The sequence below is a fragment of the Theropithecus gelada genome, chromosome 12, assembly GCF_003255815.1.
Source record: "Theropithecus gelada isolate Dixy chromosome 12, Tgel_1.0, whole genome shotgun sequence".
Taxonomy (NCBI): Eukaryota; Metazoa; Chordata; class Mammalia; order Primates; family Cercopithecidae; genus Theropithecus; species Theropithecus gelada.
In genome coordinates, this window is record NC_037680.1 from 54,703,437 (window position 1) to 54,727,525 (window position 24,089).

A 24,089-nucleotide genomic window follows, 5' to 3' on the forward strand; every position below is an offset into this window, starting at 1 on the left:
TGCATAAAACCTTTGCAGACCACCACCTACCCTCCATCCCCCATCTAGTCAAAGACAGTGACTGGGTTATCTCTTTGGGTTACTGAATCTGGAATCTGAGACACTTTGCAATTGCAAGGGTTAGTGGACAACAGAAGTCCTGTGGGCTCATGATAGAGCTTTTTTATTTATTTTCTTTAATGGAAGGCACTGTGTTTATATAATAAAAATTATAATAAAACACAATTATAATAAAATTATTTAAAATTTACTTATAATAAAAAATTAATGGAGGTACTGTGTTTATAAGAAAGTCATTTTTTGTAAGCTGTCTAACGTTGTTAAAACTAATCTGCAGTATAAAAACCATTTAGAAATATATAAAGGTTAAATGCTACGTGCTTTAATTATCCCTAAAATTCTTGTTCCAAAACGTTTTTAATTTCAGAGGAAAAATCTTAGCAATTCCTTTATTTTTGAGGCTTTAGGTCTGTGACTTGGCGGTGATTCTGTGTCTGATACTGTGTTACTATTCCCTAGTTTTGTTGGTGTTAGGCCAGTGAAGAATGGGGCCCAACTGGCAACTCGGCATACCTGCTGCCTGCTGGCAGGCTTATTAAAGCACAGATTGCTGGGCACCACCCTCAGAGGTTTTGATTCACAAGCATAGATGAGCTCAAGAATTTGGATTTCCAGGAAGTTCCCAAGTGATATGTTGATCCCAATGCTACCCTTGAGAACCTATGTAGTAGATGATTAGCTCTGACATTTCCCAAGCTTGGGGTTTGTGAAGAAGAGTTATTACTATCCCTGTTTTATAGATGAGGAAACTGAAGCAAAGAGAGACTTCAGTAAATTGCCTGAGGTTTCATAACTAGGAAGTGGCAGAGTTGGGATTGGCTTCAAACTCAGGCAATCCATGGGATATTTTAGTGTAAAAATAAAAATGAAAACCACTACAAGAGAAACCACTACAATGAAAACCACCACACACAGTGGTGTACTGGCAAATGTTTAACAATTAACTCTTAAAAACAAAACAAAACAAAAAGCCCAGATTTGAAGCATTTGCATGGCATAGATACTCCCACCACAGTCTATTTCAAGGTCTCAGGGGAACGTCTTTGAAGCCCTGAACTGGGGGGAGATGCACAGAGCTCCTGAGCCAGTGCACGCCAGCTCCAGCTCACCAGTAGATACGTGCCAAGGTTACCACACTCCAATTAAATGAGTTTACAAGGCTGCAGAACCTGGGACCTGGCAGTGGATTCTCAGTTATGTCAGCTGTTCCTTCCCTCATGTAACAATGAATGAGCAGTAATTGAAACCAACACTCATGCTTGAATGCCCAACACAAGTAGAATTTTGGACATCCCGATATGTGGGTAATGGCCTGCATAAACACTGCTATTCTGGAGGATGACAGTTTTTCCAAATTCTGCTTAAGATTCCTGACCACGAGATGTTGTAATTAGTAGATGGTATCTAGTAAATCAGGTGCCAGGTACCATAATTCTGTGTGGCCAGGCTAACCCATCAGTGGTGTTATGAAAGAATTAATGCTACTGCATCCATTTCCTATTCCTAATGTCCCTCAGGCCCCTATAGGTACCGTTAGCAGTCTGGCAGGCCTTTTTTTAAGAACAACTGAGAGATTTTATCTTGGGAATGTTGAACCTTGTACAGTCTCTCTCTCCAGCTCACTATTGAACAGCTAGGAAACTCCAGTCTACAAATCATGTGGGTTATTTTGGGTTATCTTTAAGCAAATACAGTAAAATTAAAGCACTAGGCTGGGTACAGTGGCTCACACCTCTAATCCCAGCACTTTGGGAGGCCGAAGTGAGAGGACTGCTTGAGTCCAGGAGTTCAAGAGCAGCTTGGGCAACATAGTGAGACGGCCATCTCAAAAAAAAGAAAAGAAAAAGAACTAATATGAGGGTGGATCTCTACAGTCTGCAGGCACAATCAATGTTATTTAATGGATATAATGGAAGATTTAAATCTTAACTAAAGTGATGAGCCCAGTAAACAACCTGAATGACTTTTGTGGCTCATGACATTGGACTATAATGAGAAAAGTGACATACTCCCAGCCCTCATGAATCTTACAGAATCAAGTCAAATAAATGCAGTGCAGGGTATGTTAAAAAATATATGTATGTGTATGTATAGAAGTAATACAGATTGGAGTGATAATTCTGTCTAATAGGTTAGGAAAGACTTCATAAAGAAGCTGAAACTTGACCACAAAATACTATAAAATTAATGTCTGCATGTTGTAGAAGTCATAATAGCTGGTGATTCAGGAACTTTTTATTGTAGTAAAAAATACATATATATATATATAGAGAGAGAGAGAGAGCATAAAATTTATCATTTTAACCGCTTTGAAGTGTCCACTTCTGTGTCATTAAGTGCATTCACATTGTTTGGTATCCGTCACCACCATGCATTTCCAGAACCTTTCCGTCTTTCAAAGTGAAACTCTGTAACTACTAAACACAAACTCTTCCCATTTCCCCCTCCTCACAGATGCTGATAACCACCATTCTACCTTCTGTCTTTATACATTTGACTATTCTGTGTACCTCATGTCTCATATAAGTGAAATCATACAGTATTTGTGTTTTGTTCCTTTGTGCCTAACTTATTTCCCTTTAAAATGATGCCTTCAGGGTCCATCTATGTCATTACATGTGTCAGAATTTCCTTCCTTTTTAAGGCTGAATAATATTCCATTGTATGGATGCAACCCTTTTTTAATGTGTTCATTCTTTCATTGATAGACTGGGTTGCTTCTGCATTTTGGCTACATGCTGCTATGGACATGGTTGTACAGTATCTTAGCCTATGATTTGAGCTCTTTCAGTGCATATACCTGAAAGTGGAATTGCTGGATCATATGGCAGTTTATTTTTAGTTTTTTATTTGTTTGAGATGGAGTTTTGCTCCTGTTGCCCAGGCTGGAGTACGGTGGCACAAGCTCAGCTCACTGCAACCTTCACCTCCCAGGTTCAAGCAATTCTCCTGCTTCACCCTCCTGAGTAGCTGGGATTACAGGCGAGTACCACAACATTCAGCTAATGTTTTGTATTTTTATTAGAGACCTCAGGTGATCCACCCACCTCTGCCTCCCAAAGTGCTGGGATTACAGGTGTGAGCCACTGTGCCCGGCCTATTTTTAGTTTTTTTTGCCATACTGTTCTCCACCGCACCTACATCATTTTCTGTTCCCACCAGCAACACACAAGGGTTGGTTCAAGGACATTTTTAACCCAAGTCATTTTGTCTGCTTTAGCCAACTCCTCAGAATGCCTCGACTCGGTGCAGAAATGGTTGTTTTGACAGCAAATTCCTCCAGAGAACAGGACATGTACTGTTGAAATCATATAGTGCCTTAGTAAGAATTTGTACACACCTGGGGATTTATGAGTCATCATTTAAGGTCACAAAGTAGGGCAAAATATTTTGTTATGTCTTATTGTTGCCAAAAAGTCTTTGCACTGTGCTGACAATTGGTATCTGTTAGCAGTCATCAGAACCATATTTCCCAGTATTATTTTTCTGTTAGAATATGAGCTATGACATTATCTAATCTTTCTTTCAAAATATGATGGCAAAGGCCAGAAACCAAGTGATGAATCAAAAAGTGACTGACAAGTCTTGGAAAATTAGTACTGGTGAAATGATCACTTAATATGCATTTGAGGTTTTTCCATGTCTTTTCATGGCCTTGATAGCGCGTATCTTTTTTGCACTGAATAATATTCTTACTGATATTTTTAAGACCCTTTTGTCATTGCATAGACTAGTTTCTAGAATTCTTGTCTGTTCTATCTGCTTTTCCTGGCCCTGTACTACTACTATTAACCAGGGAAGCTGTTAAATAGCTTTAGTGTGTGATAGGGTAAAGTATCTTTCATTATTTTTTAAAATATTTTTTGCAATTCTCACACGTTTACTCTTCCAGATGAACTTACCTTTTTTCTTTCTTTCCTTCCTTCCTTTCTTTGTTTTCTTTCTTTCTTTTCTTTCTTTCGCTCCGTGTGGAGCAAAGTTAACTCATAGGCAGTGCATCCAGAGTAGCCCAGATGAACTTTAAAATAATATTGCCAAGTCATTAAAAATCCTGTTATGATTTTGGTAACGATTACATTAAATTGTGTCAATGTGAGAGTAATACGTGTTTTACAATATTTAGTTTGCTGTAAAACTTACTTCAGATACAAAATTCAAATGTAGAGCTAAACAAAGTAAAAGATATGATTCCTTTTGCATTCTTTCTTTTCCCTTTTCCCACCCATCAGGTTTGATGGTTGCTCACATCAGGGATGACCGTTTGTCTTATTCATTTACTCAGTAAGGGACCTGAGAAGAGTGGAGAGAGAGTAGAGCCTTGGTCAGTTGAAATCAGGAAACTTGCCTCTAGGATTTTCTAATGAGGTTCCTCCAAATTCTCTGTAAATAGTCATGCAAATATTTAAAAAGACAAACTGTCAATAACCCAAACACTAGCTTCAAACAGAATAATACAATGTCAAACTATAGAGGACTAAACCCTAATTTTATGAAAGCTATATATCGCAAATTGAGGAAAATCTAGCCAAGTTTTCATTATGACAAACCTTATCTTCCCTTGCAGAAAAGGAGGTGGCTTTTCTTACAATTTGTCCTCACACTTTGAGATCCCTGTAGGTCCCAACTAGGAAAAATGGCAGCGTTCCAAGTGATGGGCAGGGGATTCAGATGTTCCTCATAGACAAGGAGTGACACTCCAGGTGGGTCACTCCTTTATTCCTTTGCTTGGGACTCTGGACACACATTCTTCTTAGACCATAGGGTCACTCTCAGGGTGTGCTTGAGTTATTGCTGTCAGATGCATCTGCCATACAGAGGGTAGGGGAGGCGGGATGAAGGTCTGCTTGTTTTGTTTGTTTATGACGGGGGTAGCGAGGACAGGGTCTCGCTCTGTCGCCTAGGCGGGAGTGCAGTGGCATGATCTCAGGTCACTGCAACCTCCACCTCCCGGACTCAAGTGATTCTTGTGCCTCAGCCTCCCGAATAGCCGAGATCACAGGCATGTGTCACCATGCCCAACTAATTTGTGTATTTTTAGCAGAAAAAGGGTTTCACCATGTTGGCCAGGCTGGTCTTGAACTACTGGCCTCAAGTGATCCTACTTCCTTATCCTCCCAAATGCTGGGATTACAGGCATGAGCCACCACACCCAGCCCCATTTTGCTCTTAACTGTCACTTACAGACTGTAGGTTCCAGCGTGATTTAGAGAAGTTTAAAGGGAAATGGAAATAGAACTTTAAAAGGAGACTTATATCTTTCAAATTATTGTCAAATATAAAAGGCTATTAAAACCATATGAAAGTCAGTATGCTCCAAAAGCCAGATTACCAAGCAAAGCCATCAAGCATTAAAGGAAACAAAGAAGAACCCAAAAAATAGAAAGTACGAAATGGTATGGCAGGGGTAAGATCAATTATTAGTTATAATGTTAAATAGAAATTGGAAATACTTCACTAAAATTAGATTTTTTGAACAATTCAACCTGATCATTACTAGAGGGACACGTAATATAAAATATACAGGAAGTTGGGCTGGGCGCGGTGGCTCACGCCTGTAATCCCAGCACTTTGGGAGGCTGAGGTGGGTGGATCACGAGGTCAGGGGTTCAAGACCAGCCTGACCAACATGGTGAAACCCCATCTCCACTAAAAATACAAAAATTAGCTTGGCGTGGTGGCAGGTGCCTGTAATCCCAGCTACTCAGGAGGCTGAGGCAGAAGAATTGCTTGAACCCGGGAGGCGGAGGTTGCAGTGAGCCGAGATCACGCCACTGCACTCCAGCCTGGGCAAAAGAGCGAGACTCCATCCGAAAAAAAAAAAAAAATATATATATATATATATATATATACACACACACACACACACACACACATACAGGAAGTTTAAATGGGAAGGATGGACAAAGTTTATTTAATCACTTACAAGTGGAAAGGGAAGAGATAATATCAGATAAAGCAAAACAAAAAGTATTGAATGAAAAAGGTCATTTTTATAATGATTAAAACTAAATGTATAACTATTACAAACTCTTCTGTGATAAATCTCTTTGTTCCAAAACATACCGAGTACAACCTAAATGTCCCAAAAGAAGAATGGTTCAATGTATTGTGGTATATCTGTGTGGTCGTCTTATTTGTAATGATTAAGAATGGTATTGTTGAAGTTTCTTTGTTTATCCAAAAAGCCATTAGTGATATATTGTCGATCGAAAAACCATACTGCAGATAGTGTGAATATTATTCTCCTACTTTGATTAAAGTAGAACAAAAAATGTTAACAAGGGTTATCTCTCAGTGATGTAACTGGAGTCAATTTAAATATTTTCAACTGTACTTTTAATCTTTTCCTATAGTTTATATAGTAAATTATTATTATACCCAAATATCTACTGCCTCGCCCACTGGGAGAACTATAGTTTCATGCATCATTGACCTCACCTAGGCCATGTGACTCGTTTTGGCCAATAAAACATGAGTGAGCTAACCTGTACCACCTACAAGCAAAAGCTCTAAGAACCATCCCATGGTTCTACAATGCCTCTTTGCCCTGCCTCTCCTGGGGGCTATTTGTGAAGCCTGGAATGAAGAGGACTCAAGGTAGGTCTGCAGCTGACCTAAAGGACATGTAAATGAGCTAAAAATAAACCTTTCTTGTAAGCCTCTTGGAAGCAGAGACGGGGCCCTAACCTGCTGGTGCCTTGATTTATCAGCCTTCAGGACTGTGAGAAAGACATTTGGGGCTTGGTTGTGGCACATTACAACTTAGCCCAGGGTAAGTGTTTTTCTGGACACATACAATTTATGATGCCTTTGAACAGCAAGTTCTAGAAGTCTTCCCTACCAGCTTTTGCTTTAATTAGGTCCCTGGGTCATAAATCTGAGATTTATGTCACTCAATGAAAATGCAAATGTTACAGCACTTAGCAATACTTGTGGTGTTCCCACTGTTATAAAGGAAGAATGAGACAGAAAAATTAGATGTTCGGCTCTCCCGTATTGCTGTTATTTCCAGCCACAATACCTTTCTCATTGAGTATAGTAATTATGTTGGTTTTGACTTTAAAATTTATGGCCTTTCTGTGGTTTAGAATATTGTTTAGGCAATTTCTGAAAATGTTCTTTCGTAGAGATAATTTTTTTTTATGTTATAGCAATTCCTACACTCTAAGAATAAAAAATAACCTTCTCTCAGAGTTTAAACTTATTTTTATAATGCATTTGAAAAAGAGCAGGTGGTCAAACACTTGATTGAAAATTGGTTGGAATAATCTTTAAAGGGCATCTCATTCAACTTTATATTTAAAGTACTTGAAACCCTTTCTGTTAAAAAAATAACAAAAATTCTTAGAAACAACAACAATAACCTCAAAAACAATTCTTGTAATGAATTAAGTTCTCTTACTTTTTCTTCATTTTGCTATTATTCAACATATTTATAACTATAGGTCAACTGAAATGCTGACCTTTTATCATAAACAAGTTATCCTGAAAATGTCATTTTAAATTAAAACAAAAATCAAAGTGTTAGCATTGATGTTAATGAAAAAAGTACAGTTTTAAAAAAGAAAAAAATCCAGCAGAGGAATTATACCTTGGATTGAATTTACTTCCAAATGGATTACAGTTTAATTATTTAGGTTGTTACAACCTCATCCCTTGGGAGCACTTGAACGCATCACAAAAGTACCTCCCTTTTGGCTCAAGAGTCAGCATCTACTTGTAAAATATTTTGGACCAGAAAGCTAAGTACTTCAAATCAAGGATCCGAGCAGTGTCTTTACATTCTGTTTGCTGGCACCACAGCTTGGCATCAGAAACTTTACTCACTTACTAGACTGCCTTCATAAAACAAAAAGATTAGATGATCGTCTCTCAAGTGGAGGTTTATTACTACCTTTTGCCAATAATGAATGAAACTATCTCTAGCCCACAGAAGAGATACACAGCGCTTTCCATTTCTGTTTGTCCAAAGACTAGTTTTGTTTCAAGAGAAAGTCTCCCAGTTTGGAGGGTAAGTAGCTTTTATTTTCCTTGCGGTGACAGTGAAGTTGAAATGTTAAGACTGGATTACAAGTTCTATTCACTAGAATGTCCAGTTTTCACACTTTATAAAAATTACCCTTGTAATTATTGGTTTTGTTCTTTTAGGTATTCTCTATAAATAAGTGACCATTAAAATCCCGACTAACACATTCAGGTGACATAATCCATTAATATTATGTTACAGATTATTAAAAATATAACTATAGGACCATATAAAATTTAATTTACTGGCACATGTGAAATTTACATGATCTATAAAGGATCTGATCAATATATCTGTATCATTACCATAGTCTATTAAACATTTACATCTCCAGCCTAGATTTTCCTGAGCTCCAGACCTACATTTCCAAGAGTTTGTCTCCATTTGAATGCCTTCAGCAATGTCTCAAACCACAATCATGACTTTCCCATGGATCTTGGATTTCCTTTTACCATTTCTTGCTCGGAATGCCACAGACCTGAGATTTAGCCTTAACCCTGCCTCCCCCACCACGTCCAGTCACAAGACACAGGACTCAGTGTTGGAATTTCTGCCACCACTCTCCCATCCTCTCCTGAGTCCTGATTGGGCCCTCCTCATCTTCTTTACTTCCCCACTTGGAGTCTCCCCACAGCTGCCAAAGTCACCCCTTAGTAACACAAATCTGGTTACATCTTGATGGCTTCTCATGCTTATAATAAAAATCAAAATGCCAATGTCTTAGTCCACCTTCTGCTTCTATAACAGAGTACCCAAGACTGGGTAAGTTATAAAGAACATAAATTTCTTTCTCACAGTCCCAAAGGCTGGGAAATCAAGGCACCAGTAGGTTAGGGCCCTGTCTCTCTGCTCCCAAGAGGCACTTCAAATGCTGCATCCTCTGTAGAGGAGGAACTCCATGTCCTCATATGGTAGGAGAGCAGAAGAGAGAGAACCCACTTCCACAAGCTGTATTAGTCAATTCTCATGCTGCTAATAAAGACGTACCTGAGAATGCCAAATTTATAAAGGAAAGCGGTTTAATTGACTCACAGTTCTGCATGACTAGGGAGGCCTTAGGAAACTTACAATCATGGCAGAAGGGGAAACAAACACGTCCTTCTTCACATGTCAGCAGCAAGGAGAAATGCCAAGCAAAATGGGGGAAAGTCCCTTATAAAACCATCAGATTTGACCTCTCATGAGAACAGGATGAGGGTAACCACCCCAATGATCAAATTACTTCCCATCTGGTTCCTCCCATGACATATGGGGATTATGGGAACTACAATTCAGGATGAGATGTGGGTGGGAACACAGCCAAACCACATCACAAGCTCTTTATATAGTGGCACTAACCTAGTCTCGAGGGCTCCACCCTCATGACCTAAACACCTTCCATTAGGCCTCACTTCCCAATACTGTTGCATTGGGGTTAGGCTTCTAACACATGAATTTTGGTTCACACATTCAGACCATAGCTACTTTCATGGCCTACAAGGTCCTGCAGGGACTGGCCTCTGCGTTTCTTTGATCACCATATTGTCGTCTCTCTGACTCTAGTCATATTGGCTACCACTCATCTGTTGATCATGTCATGCCAGACGCCCAGGTACCTAGTTAACTCCTCATCCTTTGGACCTCAGCTCTAACTCCTAGATCCATTAGTTCACCTCCCTCACTGTCTTCATGATGCCCATATATCTCCATCATTTTTTGTTTACTTGATTCAGTGTCTCACCTTCTAGACTGAAGTTCATGTCTCACTTTTTTGTGGTCTAAAGATTGATTTCTGTTTCCTGCTAGCAGCTTTCCTTCCCAACCTGTGTTAACAAGCCTATACAAATGTTCTGGTGTTCTGTACTTCCTTCAAGAAGATACTAGCATTAAGATGGGAGCTAGAACGTGGCCTTCTTCTTATAAGAGGATAAGGTTCACTTTAATTGTCTATCTTTTGGGAAATATTATTTTTTAAGCTTTTAATGTTATACCATAGTGCTTACCTTTTAAACACGTTTTAGCATAGCTGTGTTGGAGACAAGGCCAATTTAAGAGTTTCTCTCTGACATAAGCTTTTAACCTCAATATTAACAATGCAAACCTTTCATACATGAATCCAAGTAAAAAAATTGAAGTGGCGGTTAGCTATGCATACGTGAAGGAACTCCATTTACCCCTGCTGTGAGATACCCTGTCAATCTGTAGATGTTCGCAAGCGTGTTGGTTACTGAGAGTCACATGTAGGCATGCTATAATTTTGAGGTACAAATAACTGTGGATATATGTATTCCTTGACCTTCACAAATGCTGGATCACAGGATGCACATAATGTGTTAACATAATGCATTAACTCTTTTGTAACTGACTACTTTGTGTTGGATTTAACCGTCACATACATGCCATGGCTAAACTAAAGACAAACATGGACCGAGCTCTTATTCTAGTCCATTGGGTAGGAGAGATTGTGTTTCTGGAGGAGAATCTGGCATCCTTGGCATTAGGGTCTCAAATATAGCATTATAATCTGCTTTAAAACAAAGAAAATGTAAGAGGAGAGAATATGACTTTAGCACATGATTTCTTCCCATTTTCCTGTTGGCAGTCCTTTTTTTGCATATTAACACTTTCATCTTCCACTTTAAAATCTAGAGAGAGAAGTATTTCCTAATGTGTCAGAGTTCTTCCTCTCACTAACACAAATTAATGTTTCATCCTAAATATAATGATATTAATTTGACTTTATTTACTTATATGAGGCTTGTTTGTTTTGCTCTTAGGTGGTTTGGACACCCTGAATATTGCCCGTTCTTTTCTAGTCAAACCTGATTCATGAAATGGAATGAAGCTGAAAAATCATCTACTTCTTTGTGGATTTGAGAGAAGATTGGGATGGTCTTAAGTGCATAAAACGAGACTCTAACTGCAGCGATGAGTTCAGATGAGAAGGGCATTTCCCCTGCTCATAAAACATCCACTCCAACCCATAGAAGTGCCTCCTCTTCGGTATCCTCCCAAAGGGACAGTAGGCAGGTAAGACAAGAGCATTAAGTGCCTTTGGTTGTTTTATGCAAATGCAATACCATTGAGATAGGGTGGGATTGCTAATTATTTCTGAAATTGTTTTGTAAAGTCTTTTATTCCAAGTGAAAACTCATTATTTTCTGTAGATACATTTGATGATGTCATGAAGCTCCCACTGTTGCTTCTCTGTGATTTAGGACTCTTTTTTAGAAGGCAGACACAGAAGGCTGGTAGGGTGGCTATGGGAAGCCCTGCTGTCTTTTCCTCCCTGCACCTGGAGGGGGAGCCAGCATCAAGAACTTGAACACTCTTCTCTTCATTCATGGAGGTGGAAAGGGAACTATGAACCCTGCAAAGGACATCTTCAAGCTATAAGGCTGTCACTGGGCTGCCAAGCACTAATCTCTGTTCGATCTTTTGTGGAATCTGGTAACAGCTAGATTCGGGAATTAGGTTACGGATAAAATTGTAATACCAGGAATTAAAAGCAGTGAGAACCCAAACAATGTTTACAGGCAACAGAGAAAGTAAATGGTTATTACTTAATTATGGTAGAAAACGCCCATGGTTCCATTTGAGCCAATTTTGCAAGTTATTTTTGTGGTGTCATTACTGTTTAAGTGGCGATTCTGCTGGCAGGGTTATGTGAGCATTTGTCGTATGAATGTTCTTCATTGTCAAAACAGGTTGTTATTTCAGCCAGCACAGGTCTGAGCATAACTATTTTCTATCATAATTTGTCCTGTGATAGTATCTTGGTTGTGTCACTGGAAATTCCCAATAAGTAGGTGTTATTACCTTTTTATAAAAGCTTTCCGTTTTGGCAACTGTCAATTAGTGAGCATCGTGCAGGTTCTCCTTCACCCCCTCCACCCCTCACCCCCTGTTTTATGTTTTCAAAGCATATTGCCTAGTTTCTAGGAGTGTGAGCATCAGTCATTCCATTGGCCATCATATAGACATGGGTCTTGAGACAGCCACTTTCATACATGAATTCATTTTAGATAGTGCAAATGCACTGCTGGGGATGCTTTTTAGGAAACCCTCCCAGCACTTTCTCTTCCTTTTTAGCAAGAAATTCCAGGAGAATCTGTAAGAATCAAGGAGTGTTAATGCATATATCTTTCCCAGATCCTAAGGCACGTGTTTCTACTCCAGGGTCTTGGGGAACTTTTGATACTGGTGTCTTTTGTTATGATGTTATGTTTTGTTATGATGACACCTATATTCGGTTCATTATAAGTAGTCATGCCATTAGATCTGTGATTACACACAGTTATAATATTTATTGTATTGCATTTGCAGAGTCAAAGAAAGTACGAGTACCAGGAATGGAAACACTTTTATATTAAATAACTACCGTATTCTGAGATGCTTTCTAAGTTTGCAAATTTAGTCTACCTTTGCCTGCCTTGCTGTTCTTTCTTGTTATGGCTTCTTCGTTTTTCCCTTCCCTGGGCATTTAAACAGAGAGAGAGACATTGTAAGCAGCATGACCTTCCTGACTGCTGGGAAGAAGGAAGCCGTTGACCCAGCTCACTCTGGAGAATTGTGGCAAATGGAAAAGATGGATGACTGCTGTAGAAACATCTATCGAGCATTGTTATTCTGCCTGTTGCACCCGAGCTCCAGCACAGGCATGCAAAGCAACAGGAAAACACTGAGACCCTGGTGTGCCGGAGGGAGTCTGAAGGTGGAATGTGTGACTCTTCACTTGCTTGTGAATGGAAAGTTTTATGATGGGAATGAAAGGAGCATGTCTGTACATTGATAATGAGTTCTAGAAAAGTAAGAGACACTTTTCAAAGGGTTATCATTCTTTAAGGAGAGAGTTTACTTTTACTCCTATTTATCTCGGCAGGTGGAAACTCTCCCAAAAACTTTCTTCCCTAGTTCCTTCCTGACTCCTGTTTTGTGTCTGGCTACCTCCCTCAGGGGAGAGAAGAATAGAAGAGATCAATTACAGTTCTGTTTTCCCTTCCTTATCTCAATCACTGCCTAAACCTCAGAATTAACTTAGGGAACTCAGATATTTTGAGTGATCATGTGATGTGATGTGATGTGATATAGTGTTTTTTATATGCATCTATTTTTGTGTGATAACTGTTTTCATAGTGAAGGGACATAGAGAAAGTGTGATAAATTTGGCTTCATTGAATCCTTTCCATTCTCCTGATTTGACTGACATCTATGCAGATGGTGCCAAATTGCAAACTCCAGCCCCATTTCTCTCCTAAATTAAGATCTAGCACATAGCTGAGAATACAGTGGTATCTTAATGCACATTGGTTGCCTTTCCTTCTCAAGTTCTAGTCCTAGGTCACTAATGAATTGACTGAGCATTTCTACTTAAATGCACTGCTGCTTGAGTGGTACCACTGTGTCTTAAATCAATACCTGTAAACCAGTTTGCTATCAGGATAACCATTCTCTCAGAGACCCAGGGTCACTGCCTGCCTTTCTCCTTTGCTTCTCCCACATTCAATAGGTTAATGAGTCTTATTGATCATTTCCTCCTTCATAATATTATAATTTCCTTCTATTCCCACTGTCAGCTCCCTTGCCCAGTGCTCATCACCTCTACCCAGGATCCTAAAGAGTACACTTGCCTCACTATCTCACTTATGCCTCACCATTTCAAATATCCTGAGTAGGGCAGATTCATGCTCAAAATCCATCAGACTCATTGTTACCTACACAATTAAGGCCACAGTTTCTCACTTGGAACCCCATGTCCAGCATGATCTGGTCCAGGCTTGTGTTCCATTTTCCTCCCAACCTCAACAGTCTTGTCTGATCATAGTCCTGAACTGCCCTGTCTTTATCTCTACTTGCCTTTCCTGCATGGAATTCTCACCACCTTCCTCCCTATGCATCAAAGACCGGCTCATATGACACTCCCACTGGCCATGCAAGCTTACTTTACCCTCTCCTTTCTCTGAGCTTTTATAGATCTTTTTGATAATATTTGACAGTTCTATATTGTTTATCTTTTTATGTACTGATCTCCTCATCTGTATTGTGAGCTCTCTTAAACAGACTATGTACTCTTAAGTCTTCAGAGAGCAGCCTTGAACCTCAAATGTTTTAATATATCCTGGAGGATATATTTTAAAGACCTGCAACAACATTAGTTTTGTATTTTTATTACAAATTTTCCATTCCTGATTTATTTGTCCTTCTCTTCTTCCCTCCTCACGGATAAGTAAAACAAAGAACATCTGTGCATAATAGTAATTAGCTGTCCTTCCTGTCACTACATTAGGTAGTGTAGTTGGCAAAGAAGGGAGAGGAGCTAGGAAATAAAGTGACTCAGTGGCCCTGTGCTCACTAAGTGTTTCTTCACCAATGGTAGCGTCAAGACTCCTCTTAGTTACTTAACAAGTTAGAAGACTTTAATAATTGTTCCATTTGCATTTCACTAAATCTGATATGAGCTGTTAGAAAATCTAGCAAAATTGCCTCTGTGTCTGTGTGTGTGTGTGTATGTGTGTGTGTGTGGTATGTGATCAACTATGACTCATAAGCTGTAATAAACATATTAATATATGCCCTAAAACTTCCAAAGAGGGAGCATAAGGATTGTTGATGAAACACTTAGGACTTACCCATAAACCAGCATTCCCCAAAGTGTTTGCCAAGTAATGCTTGCCCCTTGAGATGTTGCATTAAAAGGGAGTTCTTCTGTCAAATAAGTTAGAGAAGTGCTAAACAAAATCTCTTTTGCAATGTGCGTTACACAATTAAGGACACTGATAAGTCCCGAAGTAAGAATTTTTATTTAACTGAGTAATTCTAGAATTTAGTAGACTGGAACTTTTTTCCCTGTAAGATTTGATTGTTACAGATACAGATTCTTCCTTTTATGAAAAAAAAATTGGAAGGTCTAGGAACATTGATCCCAGATTTCTGATGACAACCCTAGACTGGGTTCAGTAGTGGCTTCCAGTGTAGTTGGGATATTTACTCTTTGATCGGCTACAGTCTTCACCTGCCCTCAATACTTATTTATGTTGACTGACTTGCCTTTAAAGCGTTTGAATTTGTAAGCCCTAATCCTGGATGTCAGTAGGTCAGTCACAGTAATATTTAACTTACCAAGGGTGATTTCCACTTGGATTTTAAGAAAGCACCTTAAGTTTAACATGTCCAAAACTGAACTCTTAATTTCCCTCTTAAATGTACTCCTGCCCAGCTCACACTGTCTCAGTAAATGACAACTCTGTTCTTTCATTTGGTGAGAAATCCAGGAATCCAGGAATCATCCTGTTGGTTCTACCTTCAGGATATACCCGGAATCTGATGACTGCTTGCCACCTCCTCCCCCTCCACCTTGGTCTGAGCCCCCGTCATTTTTCACCTGGACTATCGTCATAGTTTTCCAGTGAGTCTCCCTGCTTCTGTCCTTGCCCAACATACAGGCCATTGTTTACAGAGCAGTTGGAGTAATTCCTTCACAGCCTAAGTCAGATTGAGCCACTCTTCTGCACCAGACCCTCCAGTGACTTCCCATCTCTGCCCAAATAATATTGAATTGCTGACCATTGTCTATAAGGCCATTCATAATCTGGTTCTGCCTGATCCTCTGAGCGCATACCATGTTCCCTTTACGTGGTTCTCTCCAGTGCATTCCTCAGATGTGCTAAGAACACACCCACCTCAGGGCCTTTGCACTTCTGGTCCCCTCACCCTCACCTGCTTTTCATCCAGCCATTCCCCGGTTTGTCACACACTTGGCTCAGTCTCCAAATGTACCTTCTTTGGGCAGCCTTCTCTGCCCTTCCCTGCATGTACTCATCTCTCCTTGTCCACTTAGCTGGTTTGATTTTTCTTTAAAGCATTAACCACCACCTGGCATGTTATCTATTTGTTTTTGTGTTTGTTTGCTGTTTATGTCTGTATCTCCTTCCTGTATTCCCTAACACTGAAATGTAAGCCCTATGAAAACAGGGTTTTATTTCACTCAATAATGTATTCCTAGCACCTTGTACAGCGCCTCACATTTGGTATGCTCAGGATGTACTAGAAGGAATAAATGAATGAATGAGAAGTCGGGATAGAGAGAAGATTGGGAGCTCGGCTCCAGAGGTCTTGATAGCTGCGAAGGAATAATCACGAGGTCAGGAGATGACAACAGGGAGAGAAGATGATATGGTTTGGAGTTCCAAGTCCCACAAGAGTGGATTTTGAGAGTAGATAGCCCAAAGGCAGCAGCGGTGCCATCTCAGCTCACTGGAGCCTTCACTACCTAGGCTCCCGTGATTCTCCTGCCTCAGCCTCCAGAGTAGCTGGGACTACAGGTGAGCACCACCACGCCCAGCTAATTTTTGGAATTTTTTTTTTTTTTTTTTTTTTTGAGACGGAGTTTCGCTCTTTTTACCGAGGCTGGAGTGCAATGGCACAATCTTGGCTCACTGCAACCTCCACCTCCTGGGTTCAAGCGATTCTCCTGCCTCAGCCTTCTGATTAGCTGGGATTACAGGTGTACCACCTCTCTTGGCTAACTTTGTATTTTTAGTAGAGATGGGGTTTCACCATGTTGGCCAGGCTGGTCTTGAACTCCTGACCTCTGGTGATCACCTGCCTCGGCCTCCCAAAGTGCTGGGATTACGGGCATGAACCAACATGCCCAGTCTATTTTAGTTTATTTTTGAAACAGAGTCTCACTTTGTTGCCCAGGCGGGAGTGCACTGGCACAATCTCAGCTCTTTGCAACCTCCACCTCCCAGGTTCAAGTAATTCTTATGCCTCCACCTCTCCAGTAGCTGGGATTACAGGCGCCTGCCACCACATCTGGCTAATTTTTGTACTTTTAGTAGAGATGGGGTTTCACTACGTTCGCCAAGCTAGTCTCAAACTCCTGACCTCGAGTGATCCACCAACCTCAACCTCCCAAAGTGCTGGGATTTCAGGCATGAGCCACTGCACCTAGCCTCTCTTTATTTTAAAATGAAGGTTATTGTTTCCTGATCAGTATGCATTTTATGGTCACATTATATAATAAGTGCTGAGATCACAGGCGTGAGCCACTGTGCCTGGCCTATGCCTACATATTTTAGAGAATGTTAACAAAATACATGTTTCTGAGGCATTTTCAGTAGTTCTAGGATTATGCCCAAGGATCTGCGTTTTCAAAAGCAAGTCCTGTATTTGGAGCCAATGATTATTTTTATTTGTGTTATTTTCAAGTTGTATCAGAAAATCAGACACTATGGCTCTGAGAATGTAGGGTTTGGAATGCATACTTTTCAGTTGATAGCATCTGTCATGAGTGAATTCTTATATATATATATCTCCACCAGGTTAGACCTTGTAATTCCTTAAATGAGTCAATTTTTTTGTTCAATGAAAAATCAAAGAAGAAAAAGCCAGCCAGCCTTCATAATGATTCAAAGTTTGCAGAAGCTCAGAGATCATAAAATAAAGAACATTTTAAGAAAAAAGTTATAAATAATAAAAAATAAATAAGTCGTCAGAGGCTAGAAGTTCATCTTCTTACCAGTTTTTACAAAATCTATATTCAGTATCATGGTCCATCTTTTAACAACTATATATTTCAATTACACAAGTATCGAAAATATTTCCTATGTATTATCAACAGCAGTACATTTCAAAACCAACAGTGGCCTGTTCATTCAAAGCCCACTGGTGACATGTTAAAGCCATTCCCAACAGTGACTCAGTGGGACCATGTGCTGGTGTAACCATGGGCTAGTGACATGGCCACTCAGAGCAGATTTCAGCAGCATCTGTTATACAGGAAACTCATTATAAGTAAAGAAGGTGCCTGGAAAACCAGACAGTAAAAATGTCTCTCATCAACTATCCTTTATGTACAAAGTTTTCATAACAATTTTTCTTGTTGAACAAACAGGCTAATAAAAAGATCTCCCAGCATATACATGAACTGAATTGGAATTTGTCTCTTCCGACTGAGCCTCTGGAGCATCTTTGAATCGCTCTGTTGAATGAAATAACTAAATCACTACTTTGAGACATAGTGTCAAATCTTCTAAATAGGAAATGGATTTCTTTGAGTTGTGAAAAATGGAATGTTATCTCAAACAAAAATGTTCTAATTTCTAGAGAAAAGAAATCAAGCATCCCTGATTTGATACCTAACCTCCAATTATAATCACCTCCAGTGTCACCAGTAAGGAGGAATATAACCTGAATTATTAGCTCTGTGTAGAATTCCACTGGACCCAGGGATTTGCAGGATGACCCTGGAACCCAACTGTCAGTTCAGAGAGAAACACTAACCTGATCTGAAAATCTGCAGTGTCCTTTCTGGAGTGCTGGGTATATTTAAATTATTGAGTTGATTCAAATTTCAGTTTAGCCTTTTTGGGATTCCACCCATCCCATGGAATCAACTTTTTGGGACTTAGGACCAGTGTCAGTGAGAAAATAATATTTGTTTGCAAAAGCTCAGACTGGGACCAATTTTTGTGGCTTGGATGCAAACTGGGTGTTTTGAAGAGTCTAAATATTCGGCAAAATGTGTGTACAAACCAATAGAATAACACCAGCAATAGCTAGTATTTCATGAGCTCTCACTGTGGAAGGCTGGAAGTGTCAAAGGGGTGAAATGTCTTGCCAACAGCTAATGAGCAGTGGAGACAGGATTTGCTCCCTGGAACCCAGTTGCTGGAGCCCTTGTTCTTGGCCCCTCCGCTATTAGATGTTGTAATGATTGCCAAGCTGGATGTCCGGGCCTCTTGTATACTTTGAAGTGAACCTTGTAGGCAGCATTTGTCAATCATTTTTGAGTTAGGTATTGCCTCCTCATTTTTTCCCTTGAGCAATAATAGTAATTTTTCACATCCTTGATGACCTGGGAAACTGTAAATCAAATGGTACATAGACTAAAATGTTGATAGTTTCTATCATGAACTGTTGCCATCATAGGTGAATTCTATGCTATCTGTGCTTTTCTCAGTTTTTGCATTTTTACTACACGTATTGCTTTTGGAATGAGAAGTTTCGATCATCTTTTTGCAATGAGAGTTTTATTGACAACTGCTGTTAACCTTTCCATTAGATACAATGAGCACCTCCACAGCTTTCTTGGCATCGCCACCTTTTGGAGATCCCTGTCACTGTTGCTTGGTGTTTATGGTACATGTTCAGTCCATGTCAAATGTGCTGAAATTGAGACCACTAGAAAGAGATTTGTTACCTGGAATGTGTTTTCCTAAAGGTCATATTTTATGAGTTTGTGTGTGTGTAGCTTTAAAACAGTGTTTGAAATGTAGTAAATATGACAAAAGTGTCATCAAATATTAAATATCATTATATATTATATAATGGCACACAGCTACTCGTTACCCACAGATGATTCAGAATCCAATGCTACTTGGTTAGGAATCTGTTCACTGCTTTCTGTGCCTGCCAAAGCCTTTCAGTTCTCTAGGCCTGCCTTTATCAGTTTTTCACTTTAGAGGTTATCTCGTGTTACCTTGAGATGACTGGTTTTGGGTGACAATTTTATAGAAGCACATTCGTCTGTCAGATCCAAGATTAGAACTGCCTGTTAGGTTCTCAGGCATCACACCAAATAGAGAGGGCCACAGTATCATGAGTTAATGAAGCCCAGAGGGTCTCATTCAGTAGGTCCTTGAAAAGGCCTGAGAATCTGTTATTTACAGAAGCCTCCCCAGGAGACTGTTATTCACTCAGTTTTGGAAATGATCACTTTACAGAGAACATTTTTAGGTATTTCATTAGAACTATAAAAACATCATCCCAAAGGACCCTAGGTCTGTAAAATTGCTTTATTTGATTTTCAACTTAGACAAACAGAAAATCTTACCTCCCTCTGTCTGGTATCCATTGTAACTCTCCTAGACTGGAAGCAAAATATTCTTACAAAGGTAAAGGAAAGTTCTGCACATACAGTATGTTTTATATTTCAAGGCCAGACTTCCTGACCTCAACTCCCAATTAAGAGCTGATTTGTCAAAAATTTTAATAGCCAGAACTGGTGAGGTTTCAAGGAAATAGATACTCTCCTGCATTACTGCTAAGCATGTTAATTGATTTAACTTTTTTGGAGTGAAATTTAGTGGTATGTAACTACAGTTTTTTAAAAAAGTCATACTATGGGACCCAGTAACTCAGCTTCTAAAAACATGCATTCTAAGGAAACAATCGAAGATACACATTAAAGATTTCAGTTAAAAAAATGTTTATTGATGTATTCTTTTTTTTTTTTTTTTTTTTTTGAGACGGAGTCTCGCTCTGCCGCCCAGGCTGGAGTGCAGTGGCCGGATCTCAGCTCACTGCAAGCTCCGCCTCCCGGGTTCACGCCATTCTCCTGCCTCAGCCTCCCGAGTAGCTGGGACTACAGGCGCCCGCCACCTCGCCTGGCTAGTTTTTTGTATTTTTTAGTAGAGACGGGGTTTCACCGTGTTAGCCAGGATGGTCTCGATCTCCTGACCTCGTGATCCGCCCGTCTCGGCCTCCCAAAGTGCTGGGATTACAGGCTTGAGCCACCGCGCCCGGCGATGTATTCTTATAGTAGTAAAAAAATTAGAAACAGTCTAACATTCAACAAGGAAGTATTTAAATAACCTCCTTCATAGCTATGCAGTGAAATATTGCACAGCTGCTAAAATTGCTTTTGAATATTTAATGCTGTGGGAACATTTTACTTTTAAAACCTCCGTAGCCACAGGTTGCAGATCCGTGGACTGAATCAGCCATTGTTGAGCCATATAAAGGGTTACATACATAACATCGTTTATGTAACCAGCCATGGATTGAAAATATCCCCCCTGCTACAATACAGCGATCAAAAATATGCAAATAAAAAACAATACAGTATAACAACTGTTTACATTGCATTTACATAGTATTAGGTATCATAAGTAATATGGAGATGATTTAAAGTATACGGAAAGATGTGCATAGGTTATATGCAAATACTATGGCATTATGTATAAAGGACTTGAGCATCTGTGGATTTTGGTATCTGCAGAAGGTCCTGGAGTCAGTCCCCCAAGGATACTAAGGGAGGACTGTATTGCTCATTGAAACCAAAAATCAAGCAAAAAGGCTATTAAATTGAAAAAAAAATTTTTTTCATTTTGTTTTTAAGCATTGAGTGTGTATATGCATTAAAAAAACTGAAATAAAATATATCAAAATATTGAAAAAGTTTATTGCTGGTTATGTGTGGTTTTACTTTCTATTTTTCTGTTTTCCCCCCAAAATTTCGGCAATGAATGTGTTTTTCTAAAGGTCGTATTATATGAGTTTGTGTGTGTATATCTTTAAAACAGTATTTGCTTCAAAGAGAATAAAATACCTAGGAATCCAACTTACAAGGGATGTAAAGGACCTCCTCAAGGAGAACTACAAACCACTGCTCAGTGAAATAAAAGAGGACACAAACAAATGGAAGAACATACCATGCTCATGGATAGGAAGAATCAATATTGTGAAAATGGCCATACTGCCCAAGGTTATTTATAGATTCAATGCCATCCCCATCAAGCTACCAACGAGTTTCTTCACAGAATTGGAAAAAACTGCTTTAAAGTTCATATGGAACCAAAAAAGAGCCCGCATCTCCAAGACAATCCTAAGTCAAAAGAACAAAGCTGGAGGCATCACGCTACCTGACTTCAAACTATACTACAAGGCTACAGTAACCAAAACAGCATGGTACTGGTACCAAAACAGAGATATAGACCAATGGAACAGAACAGAGTCCTCAGAAATAATACCACACATCTACAGCCATCTAATCTTTGACAAACCTGAGAGAAACAAGAAATGGGGAAAGGATTCCCTATTTAATAAATGGTGCTGGGAAAATTGGCTAGCCATAAGTAGAAAGCTGAAACTGGATCCTTTCCTTACTCCTTATACGAAAATTAATTCAAGATGGATTAGAGACTTAAATGTTAGACCTAATACCATAAAAATCCTAGAGGAAAATCTAGGTAGTACCATTCAGGACATAGGCATGGGCAAAGACTTCATGTCTAAAACACCAAAAGCAACGGCAGCAAAAGCCAAAATTGACAAATGGGATCTCATTAAACTAAAGAGCTTCTGCACAGCAAAAGAAACTACCATCAGAGTGAACAGGCAACCTACAGAATGGGAGAAAATTTTTGCAATCTACTCATCTGACAAAGGGCTAATATCCAGAACCTACAAAGAACTCCAACAAATTTACAAGAAAAAAACAAACAACCCCATCAAAAAGTGGGCAAAGGATATGAATAGACATTTCTCAAAAGAAGACATTCATACAGCCAACAAACACATGAAAAAATGCTCATCATCACTGGCCATCAGAGAAATGCAAATCAAAACCACAATGAGATACCATCTCACACCAGTTAGAATGGCGATCATTCAAAAGTCAGGAAACAACAGGTGCTGGAGAGGATGTGGAGAAATAGGAACACTTTTACACTGTTGGTGGGATTGTAAACTAGTTCAACCATTATGGAAAACAGTATGGCGATTCCTCAAGGATCTAGAACTAGATGTACCATATGACCCAGCCATCCCATTACTGGGTATATACCCAAAGGATTATAAATTATGCTGCTATAAAGACACATGCACACGTATGTTTATTGCAGCACTATTCACAATAGCAAAGACTTGGAATCAACCCAAATGTCCATCAGTGACAGATTGGATTAAGAAAATGTGGCACATATACACCATGGAATACTATGCAGCCATAAAAAAGGATGAGTTTGTGTCCTTTGTAGGGACATGGATGCAGCTGGAAACCATCATTCTTAGCAAACTATCACAAGAACAGAAAACCAAACACCGCATGTTCTCACTCATAGGTGGGAACTGAACAATGAGATCACTTGGACTCAGGAAGGGGAACATCACACACCAGGGCCTATCATGGGGAGGGGGGAGAGGGGGGAGGGATTGCATTGGGAGTTATACCTGATGTAAATGACGAGTTGATGGGTGCTGACGAGTTGATGGGTGCAGCACAGCAACATGGCACAAGTATACATATGTAACAAACCTGCACGTTATGCACATGTACCCTAGAACTTAAAGTATAATAATAAAAAATAATTTTAAAAAAAAACAAAACAGTATTTGGAATGTCGTAAATGTGATAAAATTGTCAGCAAATATTAAATATCATTATGTATTATATTAAAATATAATGAAATTGCACACCCTACCTCAATAAGAATAAAATTAGAAGTTAAATGAGTATGAAGGATATTATGCCACATGGGAAGCTTGGCACAAGTTTTTCAAACCACTTTGAGGTGCGGAGGCATGAGCTGGGTCACCTTTTGTCTTCTTTCCTGCTTACATTTGATCTCACAGTAATTTAACTTAATTATGTCTCAGCAGAATCTTAGACTATATATATATGTGTGTGTGCATGTATATATATATATATAGTGAATCGTTATTCATTCAGCAAATGTTTATGAGAACATATTGTATATGATGAATATTTGCTGAATGAAAGAACATATATTCTCATAAATATAAGATCTGATATCAATACATATTCTCATAAATACTTGCTGAATGAAAGAATGAATATGATATGTATATGAATGATATGCTCTCAGTTTATAAGGGTGATCAAAACAGTCCAACGTTTTGCCTCAAATGAACCTACATAAATATTAAAAAGATATATGGCCTCTTCTTTTTCTCTTGTATTGTTGGCAAAATCATGTGAGTGATTATCATACTGAAAAATCCTTAAGGCAAAGAAAGGCTGTTAATTCTCTCCCTCCCTCAAACACATGATTTTTAATATTCGAAACAGTATTTTTCAAAGTTCTCTTAACCTGAGATTTCTATGGTTTGACTCTAGGATCAAAACACAAGGGACTTTGTCTGTATTATTTCACTTATAATTGTTTTGTATATTTCTGGTGTTTAAAATGTTTAAGGTTGCTTCCCACTCATAAATACATAATATGTTGAACTTAAAATGTGTATATTAACCGATTCTCCATAAATAAAAATAAGATGT

General features: G+C 39.1%; 1 protein-coding gene across 4 annotated transcripts in view; it reads left to right on the forward strand.

Moving 5' to 3' along the window:
- Positions 1-24,089, forward strand: part of OSBPL6 (oxysterol binding protein like 6) — a 211,985-nt gene that overhangs the window by 103,814 nt on the left and 84,082 nt on the right. For all 4 annotated transcript variants that reach the window (XM_025404426.1, XM_025404428.1, XM_025404431.1 and 1 more), the window contains exon 3: positions 10,843-11,095. In XM_025404426.1, the coding sequence (XP_025260211.1) occupies positions 10,994-11,095 (102 nt within the window). In that variant the 5' untranslated portion in view covers positions 10,843-10,993. The remainder of the gene's footprint in view (positions 1-10,842; positions 11,096-24,089) is intronic.